This window comes from Podarcis tiliguerta, assembly GCF_965153285.1.
Source record: "Podarcis tiliguerta genome assembly, chromosome: 13".
NCBI classification, from domain to species: Eukaryota; Metazoa; Chordata; class Lepidosauria; order Squamata; family Lacertidae; genus Podarcis; species Podarcis tiliguerta.
The window spans coordinates 47,094,466-47,114,593 of record NC_139546.1 but is presented as its reverse complement, the minus strand read 5'-3'; the positions used below and the strand labels follow the sequence as shown (position 1 = coordinate 47,114,593).

Here is a 20,128-nt window from a genome sequence, read left to right as displayed (position 1 = left end):
GCCCATCTCACTCAAGAGGCCGGGGGCCAGCGCTGTCCGGAGACACTTCCGGGTCACGTGGCCAGCATGATATCACTGCTCTGGCGAGCCAGAGCCGCACACGGAAACGCCGTTTACCTTCCTGCTAGTAAGCGGTCCCTATTTATCTACTTGCACCCGGGAGTGCTTTCGAACTGCTAGGTTGGCAGGCGCTGGGACCGAACAACGGGAGCGCACCCCGCCGCGGGGATTCGAACTGCCGACCTTTCGATCGGCAAGCCCTAGGCACTGAGGCTTTTACCCACAGCGCCACCCGCGTCCCGTTTCCCCCCTGACCGTGCAGTAAAAGGAAGAACTTCTCCATGCATTGCAGAGTTGAACTATGGGACCTGCTGCCACTGGAATCAGTGATGACCACCATCGTCGCTTTAAAAGAGGATTAGACGAATTACTGGGGGAGAGGGTCATCGATGGCTACTAGCCCTCATGGCTATGCTCTGCCTCCATGGCTGCTCCTGAATACCAGCTGTTGGAAACCACAGGAGCAGAGAGAGCTGTTGTACGCAGGGCAACATATGGGCATGTGGTTGGCCACTGTGAGAAGAGGGCGCTGAACTAGGCGGGCCTTTGGCTCAGTCCAGCTGGCTCTTCTTGCATTCCTCTGGGCTTTAACAGGCAGCTGCCAGGGACCACGGATGCAGGCTTGGAGTTTTCCCTTTCCACCACCTGAAGCAAAAAGGCTGAGCCAGCTGCCCCATTGGCTCAGGCAGCTGCTGGGGCACGATGGATGGTAGAAGGGAATCCTGTCTCCGTGCATCAGCATCCTTCAAGTTCACGGCGTTCAGGCTCGCTGGAGAGCAGTGCCATCTCTAGGAAGCCCATGTGTAAATGCATACGCTCCATCTCAGAGGCTTTCACCCCCCCCCCACCCCGATGGTGCCAGGGAGAAGGTGAAGAGGCTGATACCAAAGATGTGGGGATACTGGCTGCTCCCTGACCTCTCCAGTCAAAGCTTTCGCCAGTGCAGTGTGCTGTGGCTCTGTATGGTGATGGGAACTGCCTATCATCAACATAGGACACCGGTGTTAAAAGACTTGTACCGGATCCCTATCAGAGTTATTGAATTAGTGTATAAAGCCCTGAATAACTTCAATGACTGCATCAGTGAGGCTGGGGGGGGGGGGGTCTTGTCGACTGGGCAGCCCAGGACCTCCAGACACACTGACCATGCTGGCTGGGGTTGATTGAAGCTGTGGTCCAGAGGGCACCACGTAAGCTATTCCTGCACTAGATGTTAGTCTGTCACTATCCCTGCTGAGTTTCAGGTGCCTGGTTAACACTGTTTTATTTCAGGAGGCCTTTGCAACATGACTGCGTCTTTGAAGTTTTACATTTTCTGATGCTTTAGGTTGATTTTTTAAAATTTATGAGGTTAAATTCATTATTTACATTCTGTTTGCTTTTGTCATTTTATTCTTATAAGCTGCTTTGGGACCTAGATGGTGAAAAGCTGAAAATAAATTTAATAATATTAATAGTTCAGAAGAAGAGTGGCACAATTGAACATGAGTCTTTAACCTCTATTTTTCACACTTGCAAAGATCAGACACTTCAGGGTACTTGAATTCTGCTTCTGGATTCCCCAGCTACTACTGTCCAATCATGAATGAGGGGCTATCTTGTTTACTTGTTTTAGCCCAGTATTTGTTGTTGGCCTCCATGCCACCATGTGGCGGTGAGTTCCATAGGAAACGAAACTAGCACTTTGCACATCTTGCAACCATACAAGAAAAACTCGTTTCCTTTGTCCTAGAATCCTAGAATTGTAGAGTTGGAAGGGACCTTGTGGGTCATCTAGTCCAACCTCTAACTTCACTAGTTGCTCAGAATGTAAAGAGATAAAAGCACTCGTCCTTTCCCATCCCCAAACGACACCCCCCCCCCGGAAATGAAGACGGTGACTGACACATTTCCCTTCTATTGACCTATTTGCTTTCGCCGGGGCAACCGGTCTCTCAGGTCTAGCCTTGCCCTCACCTAAGATGGCGCCCGGCCTTTTATTCGTACCAGCAAGCCTCAGGCAACGGCGCTGCCCCCTCACTAAAAATGGCGAAGCCAACCTCTCACGCGCGGCGTGAAATGAGAACGAGACCGCAACCAAGATGGCGCCCGCCGCTTGCTTATAGGCGTGCGGCTCCCCAGAGCTCTGCCCACACCAAACATGGCGCCCGGAGCCTATATAGGCTGTAGGCCCTGAGTCACGGTGACTAGCCCTTATCCAAGATGGCGCTGGCCAGCCTGCTGGAGCCGCAGCTGCCCGTGAACAGGGCCGGGTTCTTCGGTTTCGGGGCCGGCAACGAGTTCCGACTCCCCGCGCTCGGCACCTGCGGTGGGGGCGGCCATGGGGCGGAGGCCCAGGCCTCGGGGATGCCCCTGCTTCTGGCGGCCCCTTGTCCCGGCCTGGACCGAGGCACCGCCGCGGGGGATGCCAAGATCGAGCTGCTGCACGGCACCACCACCCTGGCCTTCAAGGTGGGCGGCGGGGAGCGGGGGGACACGCCCCTTTGGGGGCTGAGAGGGGGCGCTTTAGGTGCGAGTGGGTGGGGGGGTTGGATGCATCGCTTTGGGGGGGTGAGCCCTACTTGGAGAAGACTCATTGAGACGAATGAGTTGGGTCCTCTCTTGAGTACGGCCAGCATTGGATTACAAACCATGGTTTTGAAATCTTTATATTGTTTGTTTGCGCAAAGCTGTTCTTCGCTGTTTTTATTATTTGCACGTGGAAGGCAAAGTGCAGGGACCCGGGAGATCAGGGTTCGGATCCCCACTCAGCCATGAAGCCCCCCTGGGTGACCTTAGGCCAGTCACCATCTCTCAGCCTCACAGGGTGGTGGGTGCTTGTTGTGAGTTCGTTCTGGGCTTTTCATTATGAAATTTGTGTTTTTATGATTGTGAGTCTCCATGAGATCTGTGGGTGAAGGGTGGTATACAGATTTAATAAATAATATTGATAATTGTTTGTTTAATTAAATTTATATACTGCCCTTCATCTGAGGATCACAAGGTGGTTTACAGAACAAGTAGTACAGAATGTTAATGACTTAAAATATATAATCTCTCCTGGGAGTAGGGATGACAAGAAAGAGATCTGGCTGGTGGTGGCTGTAGTTAGTTGGAGGTGGCGAATAAGAGGCCTGAACCGGGTGTTGAGATACGTGCGAAGGATACTGGAGTCCATATTGGGGTAATTTGGGAGAATAGGTTGGTTTAGTTGGGGGCATAGAAAATTGGGAAGGCACACTTTGTAGAGAGAGATTCACTTGAAGGAAAGGCTTCAGGAAACGGAAGACCTGATAAGGTGGGCAAAGGGTGGCATTGTCTTCAAAAGTCACTTTGAGATTATCACCTGAGTTTTCCAGAATAGAATTAATGGGCTTTTGTGGGCACTTCTGAGGCAGAGGGATACTGGCCTCACAAACCCTGGTGTACTTTTGGACTGGTGATTCCGGTTGAGACAGAGGTAGGCTGCTTTGGCAAATCCCATACTGGATTGGCAGGTGAATGTACCACCTCAGGATGGTATCTTATCACCTGGACCATGTAATAGGGTGTGAGGAACCCTCTTGCATTGGTGCCTTCAAGCAGGGTGGGCACACTTTGGATTGCCATTCATTCTGGTTGTGTGTATCCTTTGTGGTTTGTTCATCATTATCTTGACCTCTTGATTCCTTGATCCTCCAGTTTCAGCATGGTGTGATAGTGGCCGTGGATTCCCGGGCAACAGCAGGTGTCTACATTGCTTCGCAGACGGTCAAGAAGGTCATCGAGATTAACCCTTACCTGCTGGGCACCATGGCTGGTGGTGCAGCCGATTGCAGCTTCTGGGAGCGGCTGCTGGCACGGCAGTGTCGCATCTATGAACTCCGCAACAAGGAGCAGATATCGGTGGCTGCTGCCTCAAAGCTGTTGGCCAACATGGTGTATCAGTACAAGGGAATGGGGCTCTCTATGGGTACCATGATCTGTGGCTGGGACAAGCGAGGGCCAGGTGAGGACACCACATTTTTCTTGGAGGGGGGGCTTTCATAAGATTTAAATGTCCTCTCCACTCCCCTGTCTTACTAAATTCTACCCAGATTTAGCCTTTGCGCTACAGTGGTACCTCAGGATGCGAACGGGATCCGTTCCAGAGCCCCGTTCGCATCTTGAAGCAAACGCAACCCGCAACTGCATGTGCGTGGGTCGCGATTTGCCACTTCCGCGCAGGTGCGTGACGTCATTTTGAGCGTATGCATGAGCAGCGAAACCCAGAAGTAACACGTTCCGTTACTTCCGGGTTGCCGCAGAGCGCAACCCAAAAGCGCTCAACCTGAAGCCACTTCAGCCCGAGATATGACTGTATTTCCCTTGATCATGCCCGTACCCACCCCTATGTTCTGGTGACTCCACAATCCTTGTCTGTATTTACATTGGCATTTGCTGTAGGAAGTGATACTTTGGCTCCTGCTCTCTCTAGCTCACTTTTGTTTGTTTCTACTTCCTTGGGAAACCACAGCACGTTAATACTCTTTATAGGTAAGTGTTCAATTCTGTAGGGAGGTGGAGCCAGTAACATAGGAAACATACTGCCCTGCTAACTGGATTAAAATATCTGGCAGATACCTGGATAAATCACAGTCATATCTTGGGTTACAGCTGCTTCAGGTTGTGTTTTTTTTGGGTTACGCACCCGCTGAAACCTAGAAGTACCGGAACGGGTTACTTCCAGGTTTCGGCGGCTGCGCATGCGCAGAAGCACTAAACCGTGCTTTGCGCAGAAGTGCCGAATCGCAATCCGCGTGTGTGCAGACACGCTGCTGCAGGTTGCGAATGCTGCAGGTTGCAAACGTGTATCTCGCACGGATCACGTTCACAACCTGAGCATCCACTGTTGGAGAAGTGACTGGTTATCGCCCTATTTGCACCATTCATTGAAAGCAGTATCATTCCACTTTAAACAGTCATGGCTTCTCCCAAAGAATCCTGGGAACAGCTGAGAGTTTTTATGAGGCTTATATTCCTCTCACAAGAGTCAGAGTTCTCAGAACAGTCAACCCCTCTTCCCTGGGAGGTCTTGAGAGTTGTAGCTCTGTGAGGGGAATAGGAGCATCCTAACAACATTCAGCACCATTAACAAACTACATTTCCCAGGATTCTTTGGGGGAAGCCATGACTGTTTAAAATGGTATGATGCTGCTTCAAATATATAGGACAGTTGGGGCCAGTGTCTCACTTGTAGTCGTAGCTGCAACTTTCTTCTCCCGAACCCTGCTGCACTTTTACAACCAACTTGCTAGTGGTGAGGTTATTATGGTTCACCAATTAAGTATATTATTTTATATCCTGCTTTCTTCCATCTTGAAACTTAAGATGATGCATGTAGGGCTCACAAGGGGTCTCCCATTCAGGCACAGATCAGACCCCCGACCTATTTAGCTTCTGCAGGGCTGCTGCTAGAAACTCTTGCAAAGTCTCTGGCTGTGTAAAAATGTGTCTAGAAGCAAGGGTGGTTGTGCCTCCAGGTTGAATATGCTAACTAGGGAGGTGGTGTGTGCTTGGTACAGCCATTGTTGCTTTGGTACAGCAACAATGGGTTTTCCTAAATGTTCCCCTACCTGGTTCCCTCCAGATATTTTAGTCCACAGCTGTGCTGTCTGGGACTGATGGGAGCAGTGGTCCAAGAATTCTGGAGGATACCAGGGGAAGGGTGTATGTACTAAGTTGACTAGGCTTGCATTTGTCAGCAGGAAAATCCCCACAATCCCCACATAGATTGTTGGTACCCAGTACTTGTTGCCCATGAAGGCCTTCCTCTGGAAGCACTTGGTTGCACCAGCGTAGAATCACAGTGTGGTGATCCTATTTAAAATGGTTTTGTCTCCTTTTAATATTTGCATAGCAGACCATTGGGCCAGGTTGGCTGCTCTCCGGAGGAAAAAATCCAAAGAATTTACATGGGCTCTGCACATTTTTAATTTCCTCAGTGTTTGCACTTACTAGTCCCTTTGATAAATCCCTTTCTCATATGTTTGTTTGTTACATCCTGTCTTTCCATGTGGAATACCCAATATGTCTAAATATGGTTGGGGCTGAGAGGAACTGCAGTCTTTGGTTCCCCTGAAATCAGTGATACTTTGCATCCAAGTATGCAAAGGACTAGGATATAAACCTTTCTGTTTTCCTTTAATCCTCTGACTTGGGCATCTTGTTCCATATTCTACATCATATTCTACCCTTTCCATCACCAAGGCTGTGCTCTCAGTGCAACCCCCCCCCCCACTTCATTCTAAATCAGTGCCTGCAATTTCAGGATATCCTAAAATGCCTCTTCATTTAACATTCCCCAAAGGATTCCGCCCCCCACCTAAACACACTTAAAAGCACATTCTTCCCAGGACCACCACCTTTCCCCTCCAGGTGTTGGACTGCAACTTCCATCATCCCTGACCATAGGCTATGCTTGCTGGAGCTGATGGGAGTTGGAGACCAGCAACATTTTGAGGGCTACGGGTTCCACATTTCTGGTGTAGGATACAGGACACATAGCTGTGTGTTGCAACTCCTTTTATAGAAAGGGAAACCCCAGTGTTTTCATTGTGAAGGTATCCGTGTGGCTTGTTCCATCAGGCTAGGAAACTGATCTTGAAGGATTAATCCTTTTGGGTTTTGTCAACGGTCCAGGAAGGCTGATTAGAGCAGGAAATACTGGGCAGAAGATGCCTGTGGCCAAGTTTATCCTTGAGCTTGGTACAAAATGCATAGCTATAGCTCCTCCCAATAAATGTACACCCCCCTAGCCTAGCATTCCAGTTGCCACATTTCCTTTGGATGTTGCATAGCCCCATGTTGGGAAACATGCAGCAGCATCAGGAACTGTAGCGCTTGGGTGTTGAAACTTGGAGATGGTTGCTGGAAGAAGCTCAGAGGACTGAAGGCTCCCTTCCATCAACCTGCTTAAAAACATGGTGCTATACATGATGGTATAGAAATTGAGATCATTTGGGGGGAGAAGGGTGTGCAAGGCAAACTTTGGTGCTGATACGATAATTGTAATGATTTTCTGAAAAGCCCCAGTAACACAAACTTCCCTGCCCTGCCTTTCAGGCCTTTATTACGTGGACAGTGAAGGGAACCGCATCTCAGGCAAAGTTTTCTCGGTGGGCTCCGGTTCTGTCTACGCATACGGAGTGATGGACCGTGGCTACTCTAACGATCTCACCGTCGAAGAAGCCTGTGATCTGGCCCGTCGCGCCATCTACCAGGCTACATACCGCGATGCCTACTCTGGGGGCACAGTCAACCTCTACCACGTACGCCAGGATGGCTGGGTCCGTGTCTCCAGCGACGACGTGTCCAAACTGCATGAATTATATAATGACAAAGCCACAGAAGCAGTCGCTTGAGATGATGGACTTTGGGAGAAAGCTGGGGTGCTGATTTGGGGTCTCTTAAGGGTTGTTGGCTGGAGGAAGGGCGGGACTCACAGATGCCGCTGTCTGGAAAGATGTCTCATGCTTGTAACCCATGTTTCATGTAGTATTTGGGTTTTTTTTTCCTTGTTCAGAATTAAACTTCTGCTGTCCAAACTGTTTTTTGTCTTCACTTGAAAAACGAGAGTGGGCAAGGGAAATCTTGGCTACTCCAGTCCCGTCAGAGGTGTGTTGTTGGCTTTGGATTCCTGCCAACGGAGGGATGCCTTGGAGGGGCAAACATGCTGGCTGCCTCTGTGGGCGTTAGTGATTGGGCACAGGAGGTGGGAGATAAATGTCTCTTGAAATTCATTGTTCCTAGGCAAGAAAGCAGAAGGTCGGCTGTTCCCACAGGCACTGAAGCATACGTGTCTGCCGCTACCAAGGGAGGGAGGAAGTCAAACGATTGTTAAATAATTGCTCCTTTCCCCCATGATAGCCCACGTTACCTTCACTTGCATCTTCACACACGTTTGAGCAAACCAGTCCCTTGCCTTTTGTAGGGATCCCACCCCCTCACCCACCCCAAATCTATGCTTGTTGAATGTTGACAGTCGTAGATGAAGAAGTGCATGCCAATATTAACCCATGCCGGCCCCCTCGCCAAGCATAGCCATCCCAAATACTTTTATGCACCGTTGGATTTTCTGGTTCCCACCCAATTGACGCGAGCGATGTGTGTGCAGTGCGTAGAACCTAATGTGAACAGAAAAGGTTATTGCCAGCTGCAGGGCAGCAGGAATAGAATGAACAAAGCAGCCAAGATGGAGGCGTAGTTTTGTAGAGAGTCGAAAACAAAAGAAACCTTCCTGGGTAAACGGCCTTTCCTTTTCCAAATCTGCCCCCCCATGCTTGTTTAGTGGGTGGAGAGGAAGAAAATTAGGGTTACAGTACACAACAAAATGAGTGAGGCATGGGCCAAGGGGTTTCCTGGATTGGGTCGGGGGGTACAGCTGCAAAGGTTGAAGGGGAGAGCCGGCAAGAAGGATGAACAGAAGGAGGAAGGCAATGAGGTGAAAGCTGTGTGTACACAGGAGCCAAGGGGAGAGCAATAACAGAAACAGTTTGGAGTGAAATATAGAAGGAAGAAACACGAGGGACTAGCAGGAGCATGAGAGGAAGGCTTTGAGAAACAAAATAGCATGCAGAAGTAGAGGGTGGCAAGGATCAAAGGGAAGTGTAAATTGGAGGAATAAAAAACAGCCTGATTGTACATGTCCAGGAAAGGGGGAAATTGGCAGTGCCCAGCTAGTCTAGGTGTCCCCTGCTGGGGCCCTGCTCAGGAATGCGTGTGCAGCTTTGGTGTGTGTTTGTGTGCGTACAGGAGATTGGCCAATCAGGGCAGAAGGGGGGAGCATGGGGGTGTGGCGGTTGGCAGCAGGGTGCACATCCTCCCCCTTTGCACACACACGAATACAAAGAGCTGCACGACCTTCCAGTATCCTTTTCCCAGGGACGTGTGGGATGGAATTGGGAGTGGGGTGGGGGTGGGGGGAAAGGATCTGGGGAGGGATTGAAAAGGGAGGCACCCCAATCCCTTGTTTGGCCTTGCCAGGGAAAATATACGCCAAGGGAGAGAGAGGCTTGTATGTGGCAGAATGTGGGAGGGGGGAAAGCAGGAGAGCAGGGATATGCTTGGCAGAAAATATATGTACATGCAGAAACAGTAGCTTTGGAGGTTTTTGTACATGGATATAGCGAAGAGGAAGAAAGAGGTCTATATAATGCTGAGGAATGGATAAGTGTACAGGAAAATAGGTAACACTCAGATATCGTAGATCATAGATTAGTTTACCCCTCCAAGCCCTTTAACTGCTATGGGGCTTTAAAGAATGGGGGTGGGGGGGAATACCTTTCTTCATTTTATTGTGGATGATGTGAGAATTTTAATGGGAATTAGTAGTGGTCATTAATAACAAGGCAGTTAGTCTGGATTATTTAACGCTGTGTAAAGTAATGTGATTTGGCTGTGATGCTGTAGAGGTAAATGGTGTTTCAAGAAGAGCGGATAGGAAAATAAGTGGAGAGGTGAGGCTGTGAGTATACTAATTAGGCACACAGGATGTGTGTCTACATGATCAGGCTTGCAGAGGAATAATGCATGCATCTGCGTTGGATTTTTTAATCAAATATACCTTCTCTCGTCTCAATCTAATCATGCTTTTGTTTCTACAAGAGGGTGATTAGAAAAGGCACAGGGGGCTTATTCAATATCATTTGGGGTGACAAATATGCTAACATGCATTATTAATTCTTTTGTTCACCCTGTCAGGATTGCTGTAAAGCAGTGAAACGGTGAATTTCCTTCGGCCCAATTTTTCATTAGTGACTGGCTGCGGAATCATTTTGGACTTAAATTAACCTGGAATAAAAGGGTTTTCTTCTTCTTCTTTGGCGATCACTCATAACCGAGTAAGATTGCCTTCCATGAACATAGTGGAGGCCAAGTCTGGATCCACACATCCTTTTACAGTGGGGACAGGTTTGTTTCTGGGTGGGAGTAGATCACGGTGAGGGTTTGCCAAACATGCCTTCCTCTTAGCATGTTTCTCCCTTTCGTCCTGAGTTCGAGTGCCTTCAAAGCCCATGACACCTTTGGTAAAGGCTGTTCTCCGACTGGAGCACTAGCAGGCCAGTGTTTCCCAATTGTTGGTGTTTATACTACATTTTTATAGATTTGCCTCGAGAGTCTTTAAACCTCTTTTGTTGACCGCCAGCATTACGCTTTCCATTTTTAAGTTCGGAATAGAGTACTGTAGTTGCTTTGGAAGACAATAATCAGGCACTTGAACATCAAGACCAGTCCAATGAAGCTGATGTTGAAGAATCATTGCTTCGACACTATTGATCTTTGCTTCTTCCAGTACACTGGCATTAGTTCGCCTGTCTTCCCTGGAATAAAAGAGTACTCTAAGTGTTTATGACCCTGGGGGTGTGCTAGCCCTGACATTGCAGTGGGAACATGGCAGCTAATAAATTGGAGGATCTGTATAGTATTTTGTGTGGAAGGCTTGTGTCAGGTGCTTGGGAAGCAGGCGCTGTGAGGCCTGTCAATATTTCCCCTCCCCCAAGTAATAAATTAACCTTCACTTTGAAAGCAAGGGTAAATTAAGAAGGGAAAGACTGGCCACGTAATTTTTAAAATTGTGAGTGACACACAAGCCCATTGGGGACAGACAGCTTTGCTAGTCAGGGATACCAGCTGAGGGAGGACTTAATAGGGAAAATACTTATCAGATACCCAGTAACTGGGTGGGCAGGGGGGCAATAAAACCCAGCAACAAATGGAGGGAGAAACAATATTATTAGAAAATGAGGATTTAAATGTGGTGGGTTTCTTATTCAAGGCCATGGTTGGTGCCCCTGTGCCAGGACTTATGCCAGTGGGGCTCGAGTCTTGACAATGACCTTGGGCCTGGTCAGCCATTTTGGAAGATACCCCAGGCAAGGCAACTTTTTGGGGGGAAATCATTTATTTTATACGTTGTTGTCGTTGGTGTGTAATTACTGGGTATTTGACATGTCCTTATATTGGATTTTAAAACGTAGAATATGACCGGCGCCTTTCGCGGGGCCACGGAAAGGAAAGCCCTCGACCACCCAGTGTGGGGAAGGCGGCCTTGAAAAGGGCCCAGCCTCGCGGACCTCCTTAGAGAGCCCCCTTCTCCCCCGTCCATGTTCCTTTCCCCCGCCCCTCGCTCCTATCCCCGGGCCTAGGCGCCACCGTCTGCAACCAATCGGCTCCCTCCTGCTCTTCCGCAATAGCCAATCGGAGAGCGGCGGGGCGGACGGAGGGCTGTGCCGTTCGTACACGACTGCGGCGCTCTTGCTTCTCCTGCCTCCCCCCCCCCGCCCCCACCCCGGGCGCTGCACACGCGGGATGGAATGCTGGGGAGCGTAGGATTCGAAACCGTTGGGCCGCAGAACTAAATGAGGAGAAGCCCCGGACACGTTTCCCGCCTTGGGGGTTGCGAATTTTAAATATGCAAAGAGATGTCTTGCATGAACTTTAAAACCACTTTCGAGCAGTTGAAATTGGAAAAGGGGGACAGCTTCCTAGGGATGGGGACGGATAGTTTCCCCTCTCCGCTTTACTTTCCATTATCACCTCAGACTCGGTCCCCTCCTCCGTCCCCAGTTACGGAGATTCAAAAACATTGGTTCTGCAAGGGCTGTTTGCAAGTGCTTTGCAAGAGCTGAATGCGCTGCTGGTTAAAAGCAAACTACTGTTGAGGAGGAGAAACAAACGTTGCACAGTGTGAACTACTGAAACAAAGCAGAGGTTTCCCCCCACTTTTTTCTTTTGGCAGGGTCTCAGGGCTTCTACAAAGAAATTGAAAAGAGGTAGCCAAAACCCGAACTGCTAGTTCAGCTCTTGAGTTCATTGCAGGACTTTGACTGCCAAAATAATCAATAGATATAGACTGTAAAAGCAATAAGATTTACAAGAGGTCAGCTGTGGGTGAATATAGATCCAAATGGACAAGTCGGGTGGCTGGAAGATAGTGCTGAATCCCTCCTAATGTTAATCACACTGAGCATAAATCTAGATTGGGGTTCACAAACTGATTCATAGTCTGCTGAGGTTTTTTTATTCAGGTGGTCTGTGGCTTGTCTGCCTTAAATATAATGATTTTTGATTGTATCTTAATTGCTTCTTTTATTTCTCAAATTTATTGAATTATAATTTGAATTCTATGGAATCCAAATTGTAATTCAGCCTGATACAATATAAGAAATAAAAGAACCAAGGGAAATACAGTTTAAAATAAAGCATATAGCAAATGCCATTACAACTGCATCAAGGGGTTTCCAAACCACAGATTTAGACATATCAGATTGAATGCAAATATGAAATGGCCTACCCTGTTGGGTTTGGCTACAGCAGATCTGTATACAGAGGTTAGAGCCTAAATCTAAGCAATTTAGATGATCAGAAGCAGGTAGGTTCAGATGTACTACAAAATGGCTGTCTGCTCCAGTCATACTCTTAGAAATATTTCTTTAATATCTTTCCTCTTGTTTGCTGAGACCCAGCCTTCTGAGCAGTGCCGTGTGCATGCCTCCACCGCAGAGCATTCAAGGCCAGATCTGAAGCTCGCCTTGCCTCCTGCAAGAGAACTAGCTGGGGAACACCCAAGGATCCCTCATAAACCTGCACCGTCATGTCATTCAGTGCCACAATTTTGTTCTCCCCTCCCAACACCAAAGAGGCAAAATGCTGCTGCTGCACCTGCAAGCAGGAGCCGGGGGCTCGGGCGACTACGCCGCCACCGCCACCATCTTCATCGAGCACCCCCATCACGGTTACAGGCACTGGGCTAGCGGTACAGTCTTCAGAGCAACTGCTCCATGTCATCTATCAACGTGTAGAGAAGGCAGTGGGCCTTGCTGAGGTGGCGCTGAGCCTGGCCAAGGCCAATAATGAAGCCCTGAGGCGGCTGGAGGAGGAAATGGGGACGCTGCGCCGAAGGACGGCCCCTGTCGTCAAAGCCAGCCCCCTGAGTGGTCCTGAGGAGCGGCAAGAGGACAATGAAGAGCAGAATGAGGAGGAACAAGAGGCCGAGGGCTTCAGAAGTGGCGTCCAGGTGGTCATTGAAGAGCTGCGGCAGCTGGGAGCGGCGGCAGGGCCACCTGGACACTTGGGTTTCTCGCCTGTGCATCTGGGGCCTGGGGGGCTTGGCGGGGTATGTAGGCTGAAGATTAAGAGCTTCTTTGTCCCTCCCACCCCACAAAATACACACAGTCCCCATGTCCCTCCGGTCAGACACAGATGGGCTCATGAATATTTGATGGCATCTCTCGCCTCCTCTGCCAATGACCTGCTCAGGAGAGATGCATTCTGGGAGCCATGCCAAGCTCTGCTCTGCTGTTGTGGCCTGGGGTTGGGGGGCACTGGCAAGAGCTAAAAGTGTATGTGTATTTGTATATGTGATACTAAAGCTGGTACGGGAGTCAGGCTGGAGCTGTTTGCGATGATTAAGGGGCATTGGCAACGTTGTGATTGGCAGACGTTCTAGTGGGTTAGTGTTAGAATGTTTTCATATATATGGGGCTATGAGAAGTGCCTTTGAGCCTTCCGTACCACTTGAGCCAACTGTGAACTTTTGTCGGTGCAAGATAAAAAGAGGCTTTAAAATTCAGCTATGTGGTTTGGCCATTACGCACTTGTGTTTGCAGGCCAATGCGTTTTGTGTGCGTGCGTGAAAACACACAAAAGAAGGTTTGGAGGAACTTTAAAGGATAGTAGAGCAGAGATTAATTAAAGGCCCACATTTTGAGTCAGAGCTGTAGAATTGGAATAGCAGCTGCGATAGGAAGGGTAGCTGCAGTTTGGAATGAAGGATATCATATTAAGTTGTACAAGTCTTTTTCTTGTTCTCAGGGAGCAGAAGAACCACCCGCAGTAGATGTCTCCATTCAACGGGTCTACGCCACACCACCTTCCCCCTCCTCTCAGCCTCTGGATGATCCTTCTCTCTCCTGCCCAGAGGTATCCCCCAACAGCATCACCTTGGAGGACAACATGCGCGGGGAGCCACGTTTCTCTTTGGGCTTTGCAAGTCTTCCTTGTAGAAACCGAAGCATGGGACAGAAGAATGCAAGGCGCAAGAGGGACTTGGTGCTCTCGGTTAGTTGCCTTAGATAGCTGCCACATATTGGAGCTTGTGTCTCACAAGGAACTTGGCATGGGCCCAGCAGCTTAGACACTGCAAAGCTTATTTTAATTAACTTTCTGGGGCATGCTGCTCTGTTTTAATAGCTTGGGGTTTGCAGAGTTACTGTGGAGGGGCACTTATCTCTTTCTGTTTACTCTCCCAGAAACTGGTCCATAATGTCCACAACCACATCACCAATGACAAGAGGTTTGATGGCTCTGAGAGGTGAGCTCTGGGTGGGATTGGCAAATAAGATAAGGAAGAGTAACTGCAAAGGAAAGATAACCAACAAGTGTGGCTTCTCTTCTCACTGTGTTGTGGTGGGAGAAGGAAGTTGCATGGTTGATCAAGCTGGTCTTTTCTGCATAGCTAATAGAAGCACAGAACACCTTTATTGATCTGGCAACCCATGTTCCCACTGAAATTAATCTCAACATCCTGAATAGTCAGCCTTCATTATTATTATCCCTTATTAAGGCACCTTAATAACGTTCAGGTTATTAATGCTTATATAGGGCCAACTGTTTGCAACGTGCTTTATAAACTACAAGAGGAGAGGTCTCTGCCTTAAGGGCTTGTAATATAGAATGCAACACATGGGAGACAAAAGGAAGGAGAAGAAGGAGAGAGTCACGGTAAAGATGGGAGAATAATGTACTTAGGGTTAGTTGGATTATGGTATGAGGACTTGGAGGTTGTGCTGAAGGCATTGCTAAAAATATGGGTTTTGAAGATGGATTTGTTCCAGTCTTTACGATTCTCCATTCTCTTCCTCTCTCCCCCCACCCCAGCATTAAGTCTTCATGGAATATCTCTGTAGTGAAATTCTTGCTGGAGAAACTGAAGCATGAATTGGTATCAAATCACCACAATTACACTGACAAAGAACTAAAAGGTAAGATGAGGGTGAATAAAAACACTTCACTTGGTTCATGTCTGGATTTTATTGTTAGAACATACCTAGAACATTTTTACCTGTTGAGTAATCCTTATACACTTTGCTAGTAAATTTTACTCCAGGTCTGAAAATAAATATCTCTCTTGGTGTTCACTCTGGAACTTACTGCTGTTGTTGTTGTGATATTTGTCAGTCACTTTTCTTAGACAGTGACTAAAGTGACTTATGTTCAGAAGTTCAGAATATCCAATGACAATGTACAAGCACAGCTATGCACAAAAAAAGGCAGGATTAGCAAACTCTACCTCACTAAAAGAGGCCACAGTGCCACCCTTCAAATTAGGAGCCAAAAATCCCAGGTAAAGAGAAAAGTCTTTACTTTCTGGTGACATTGAAATGCTGGCTGTTCATATACACAGACATGCAGACATAAATATCCTCTGGTTACTCAAGTGTGCTTCAAGTTCCTGCTTTTCATGCCTGCAATTGCTTTGCCCACTTTTTGTTCTGTTAGGTGCTTGTGTGGCCTACTTTCTAACCAAACGGCGTGAGTATCGCAACTCTCTGAATCCCTTCAAAGGACTCAAGGAGAAGGAGGAGAAGAAACTACGAAGTAGACGCTACCGGGTAAGGGACCAATTCATTTTTCTGAGGAAGTATTTCTCCCGTATTATCTCAACACTACATTATCTACCAAAAATAGTTTTTTGCCCCTCTTTTTATTTAAGCCCAAATGCATTCCTCCATCAATTCCAAAAATCACACTGAAGTGGAGTAGGAAATGGCATTTATATTCTGGTTAGAAACATAAAGAAGCAACACTGTATATGACAGGTGAAGGAATAGGTTTGGTGCACTAAGAAAGTTCTTAATATTTAGCTGGAATTCTCTTCCTTGTAATTTGAACTGTAGGTTCATATCCTATTCCCTGGAAATTTGCTCTGTCATCTATGACAGACCTTCAAATATTTAAAGATGGCTTCTTATGCGCCAGGCTAAACATACCACAACTCCTTCCAAATTTTCATTACAGGGCTGGTCTCTAGGCCCATTTCATCTCTGCTCAACACACTCTGGTTGTTGAATGGGATTGGTTGCTTAACAGTGGAATAGACCTGCCTCAGAAGTTGGACTCTTTGTTTTTTATGCCGACGGCAGATGGCTATCAGGGATGCTATAGCAGAGAATTTCCTGCATTGGCAGGGGGATTTGACTTAGCCCTCCAGATGTTGTTGAACAACAACTTCCCATCAGCCCCAACAAGCATGGCCTATGGCCATGGATGGTGGAAGTTGTAGTTTAACAACCTCTGGAGGGCCAGAGGTTCCCCACTCATAGATCTTTAGGGTCCTTTCTAACCCTGATTATATAAGGCAGCTTAGAATAGGTTACATGTAGTGGGAAATGCTATATATCTTCAGTGAACTATGTGATGTTGAAATTACTTGAAGTAAATATATGTTCAAACTGCTGCAAAGACATTCCATCAGTTTCATCAAGCAGTTTAGGTGTTAAATAACTCAGATTTCCTAATTAATAAGTGCATGTTTACTCCTCAGCTGTGACTTTCATAACATTTGAGTTCTGACTGTTCTTGGATTCCAGCCGTAACGACATTTCCTCAGACAACACCATTTCATTCCCCTTTTTATAACCTGATCCTAACTAAGAAGTAAATGGCACTGTGTTCAATGGAGCTTACTCCTTAAGGCTGTCATCTTATGTACACTTCTTGCGAATAAGCCCTACGAACTGCAGTGAGACTTACATCTGAGTTAAATATGCTTATGCTTTATGGAAAGTTGCCAAAGGTAACCGGAGACGGTTTACAAAATGTTATGGAAGTTTTAGAAGTGATTTAACTGGTAAAATCCTTAATGAGTAGTGCTATCCTATGTCTGCTTAGAAGTCCTATTGACTCCAATATGGCATAATCCTGGATAGGTTAGGATTGCAACTGAAATGTCATTTTTTAAAGACTGCAGTCTCATGAACATACATAAGGTGATCCCATTGAAAAAAGTGTGACTTCTGAATAAATAAGCACAGGATTGGTCTGTTAGCAGGGTGAGAGGATTCTCTCAGTCAAAAATAAATCACTTGATCCAAGTTGTTAAACAAACTACTATTCATTCTAATTAGCTTCCTACCTAGCAGTTCGTTCCTAAGTGTATTTACTCAGACATAAGGCCCATTGAGTTCAATATGGCTTATTTGCAAGTGTCAGCTTCTAAGACAGCAGCCTGGAACAGAAAAAAAAGGAAGAAGACAAAACCAGGGAACTGGATCATTATGTCTGCATCCCACTTGTTTTCCAGTATCATTTATCAAAGCAGTGCTGGTCTTCCTTTAAAAAGAAAGAAAAATGAAGCCTGCCTCGGAGTAAAGCTTCACTCTCTTCTGAGACCTCCCTGTAGCAGAAGAGACTTTCCTTCACCCAGGGGAGCAGACACTCGGGTGGTGGGGCAAATGAGCCCATCAACCCACAGCTGCCAAGAGGTGTTTGCTTTATAAACTGCAGGCCTTGGAGCATGTGTTCTATTTCTGCTGCAGAGACGGATTCCCAAGCTAGCTTGTCAAATGCTGGGCAGCAGAAAGCTATGATTTTCAGACACATGCCACAGAGCGGGTTCTACTTTTTAAAAGACACTGGGCAGCAAGGAAGCAAATTCTTAAGGTGGTGGGGGATTGCAATATGGCAGGCCCGGGTAGAGCCGAGTTTTGGAATCCTCCAACACTAGGGGGAGGACAAAATGGGGGGGAAGGTATATGATAGAGGAGTTTGGGGGCAGGGAGAGACATTTGGGAAAGACAGACCAGTGAGGACAGATGGGGTGAGTAATTGCAGGGGCGTAGGCAAAGATGATATTCTTAGAATGACTAATTAGGCTTCATTTTGTCTTACCATTAGCTTTTTGCAAATCGTTCAGGGGTGGCGCGTCTGCTGGGCCCTGAAGAGCAGCGTCTGTGGCAAGGCGTGACGGAGGAGCTCATGTCAGACGAGGAAGACAGCCTAAGTGAGCCAGGTGTGTGGGTGGCACGCCCCCCACGATTCCGCGCTACCCCTCTCACTCAGCTTTGCTACCGACTTGATGCCAACTCAAAGCACGGCACCAAAGCTAACCGGGTTTATGGGTCGCCCTCTGACCGCCTGCCCTCCGCTGAAGCTCAGCTCCTGCCCTTGCACCTCTACAACCCCCATTTTCAAGAGGAAGGAGCCAGGGCGGGCACACCGCCTAGGCCGCCCAGCCACAAAGGCTTTTGCCCTGACCTCAGCTCATTCGTTGAGATCAAAGTGGAAAAGGATGAGTGACCTGAGAATGCTGATCGTGTTTAATATGGCAGCCAAAAGGAAGACAAGGAGAGAATACAGGATCACCACCAGCTGAACTCAGTATCTTCCCAAAGAGGAGGAGGGAAGCAAATTGCCTGCCATGCGCCAGGTTGCATTTGTGGGCTGAGACGCATCTTCGCTCCATAAGGAGCTATTACTTCTAGGTCATGATAGAGAAGAAATGGAGGATAGAGAGGGACACCACTGGGAAAAGGAGCCCTTCACAAAGATGTGGCTGTTTGGTCTATACCCAACAGGTTGACGGTGTGAACATGAAGAGTACAACGTTGCAAAGGGAATTAAGTCTTTTCTGAGCCTTCAATAAAAGCAACCTTCAAAAAAAATAGGAATTTCCGTAAAAACTGACTACATTGTGGACTGGGTGGATCAGAAACTTTGGAGAACCTTTCACATTACAAAACTACTCTCAGTTATACTATTGAGTTAATAGTAGCGCAAAAAAATGATAATAATGTCTGAGATGTTTTCTGAAATTATGGGGATTGCTCATTGCTAAGTCAGACTGCTTTTGGGACCACAAGAGTTAAGAGAACACTTAGAGTGCTTCTTGGTTGACTCTTCATTGATACCATTGCTTTTAAATTAGAAACATTTAGTGATACCAAGTTGACTGTTCTCACCTGTATCTGTGAAAACATTAGGCAGGTGTGTATTTTATTCCTTCATAAACCCCCCTCCTAGTTGCAGAGTTCCTATTCCTCCCTCTCATTTGCAGGAAGAGTAAAAATCTTGTGTAGGAACACGAAGAAGAGCTAAGAAACAACACTTCTGGATTTTATTATAGCATTGTTGTGATAACTTCCCCTTTGCTAGGTTTCAGGAATGGTTCTCTATTGTCAAACTCCAAGTCCCCTACAACAGGAGGGGAAAAAATATCTCTTTTACCAGCGGTAAAACACCAGGCTTTTTGTTGTTTTTTAAAAAATTTGCATATGTTAATTCACACAAATGTACACTAATTAATTTCCAGAGGATTAGCTGTGCTAGAATGTTGCAGCCAAAACAGCGAAGAGTCATTAACACTTCATGCATCTGATGAAGAGGACTCTAGTTCACAAAAGTTTATGCCGCCATAAGTGTGTTAAGGTGCCACGAGACTCTTCATTGTTCTTACTAAGTAAAAGTACGTGTTGACTTGCCTGGCTCAAGTTTTTAAAAGAATTTGTTTCAAATTAACTGTGTGTCAGTCTTACCACTGACCTGTCATTAAACTATGGCACTTGCTCCCACGGGAGGCAGTGATGGCCACCAACTAATATTGGCTGTAAAAGAGGATTGGACAAATTTATGGAAAAGGCTGTTGTTGACTTTACTAGCCACGATGGCTATGCTCTGCCTCCACAGCTAGAATCCGTAATGCTTCTGAGGAGGTCTCTTCTGCTTGGATCCTGTTTGTGGGTTTCTCACGGGCACCTGGCTAGCTGCTGTGAGAACAGGATGCTGGACTAAATGGCCCATTAGCCTGATCCAGCAAGCTCTTATGTTCTTATGTACATAGATGGACTTATGAGAAACATATTTTAGAGGGTGCTGTCAGGTGTGGAGACATTGGGGGTACAAAACAGCCCCCCAAAAGAGGGCCACAGTAGCATCCTTATGCATACTACTGTATCAAAAGCATAAACTGGATATTTATTGAGCCATCACTGTCCTCTAGTGGCTTTTTTTAGATAGTACAAAAGGATGGATAGTCCTTTTCCTCTCTGGCTGGGCAGACACCTGTTATCAG

The 20,128-nt window shown here is 47.1% G+C and overlaps 2 protein-coding genes and 1 long non-coding RNA gene across 3 annotated transcripts; 2 read left to right on the top strand and 1 right to left on the bottom strand.

Annotated features, from left to right (window-relative positions):
* Positions 1–2,196: 2,196 nt before the first annotated feature.
* PSMB5 (proteasome 20S subunit beta 5) lies at positions 2,197–7,604 on the top strand. Its single transcript, XM_083410754.1, has 3 exons — positions 2,197–2,511; positions 3,721–4,027; positions 7,123–7,604. Exons 1-3 carry the CDS (start codon positions 2,263–2,265, stop codon positions 7,419–7,421), a joined length of 855 nt encoding a protein of 284 aa, XP_083266880.1. The 5' UTR covers positions 2,197–2,262; the 3' UTR covers positions 7,422–7,604.
* On the bottom strand, positions 7,113–12,523 carry LOC310663233. Its single transcript, XR_014504412.1, has 2 exons — positions 9,850–12,523; positions 7,113–7,859 (listed from the first exon to the last, which is right to left on the bottom strand). It is a non-coding gene; the product is annotated as an uncharacterized lncRNA (long non-coding RNA).
* Positions 12,524–12,652: 129 nt separating this feature from the next.
* Positions 12,653–19,538, top strand: LOC310662999 (uncharacterized protein C14orf93; the record flags this gene model as incomplete). Its single annotated transcript, XM_083410466.1, has 6 exons — positions 12,653–13,174; positions 13,873–14,118; positions 14,310–14,371; positions 14,938–15,041; positions 15,559–15,671; positions 17,956–19,538. The coding sequence occupies 6 exons, from the start codon at positions 12,653–12,655 to the stop codon at positions 18,355–18,357; spliced, it is 1,449 nt and encodes a 482-aa protein (XP_083266592.1). The 3' UTR covers positions 18,358–19,538.
* Positions 19,539–20,128: the final 590 nt, after the last annotated feature.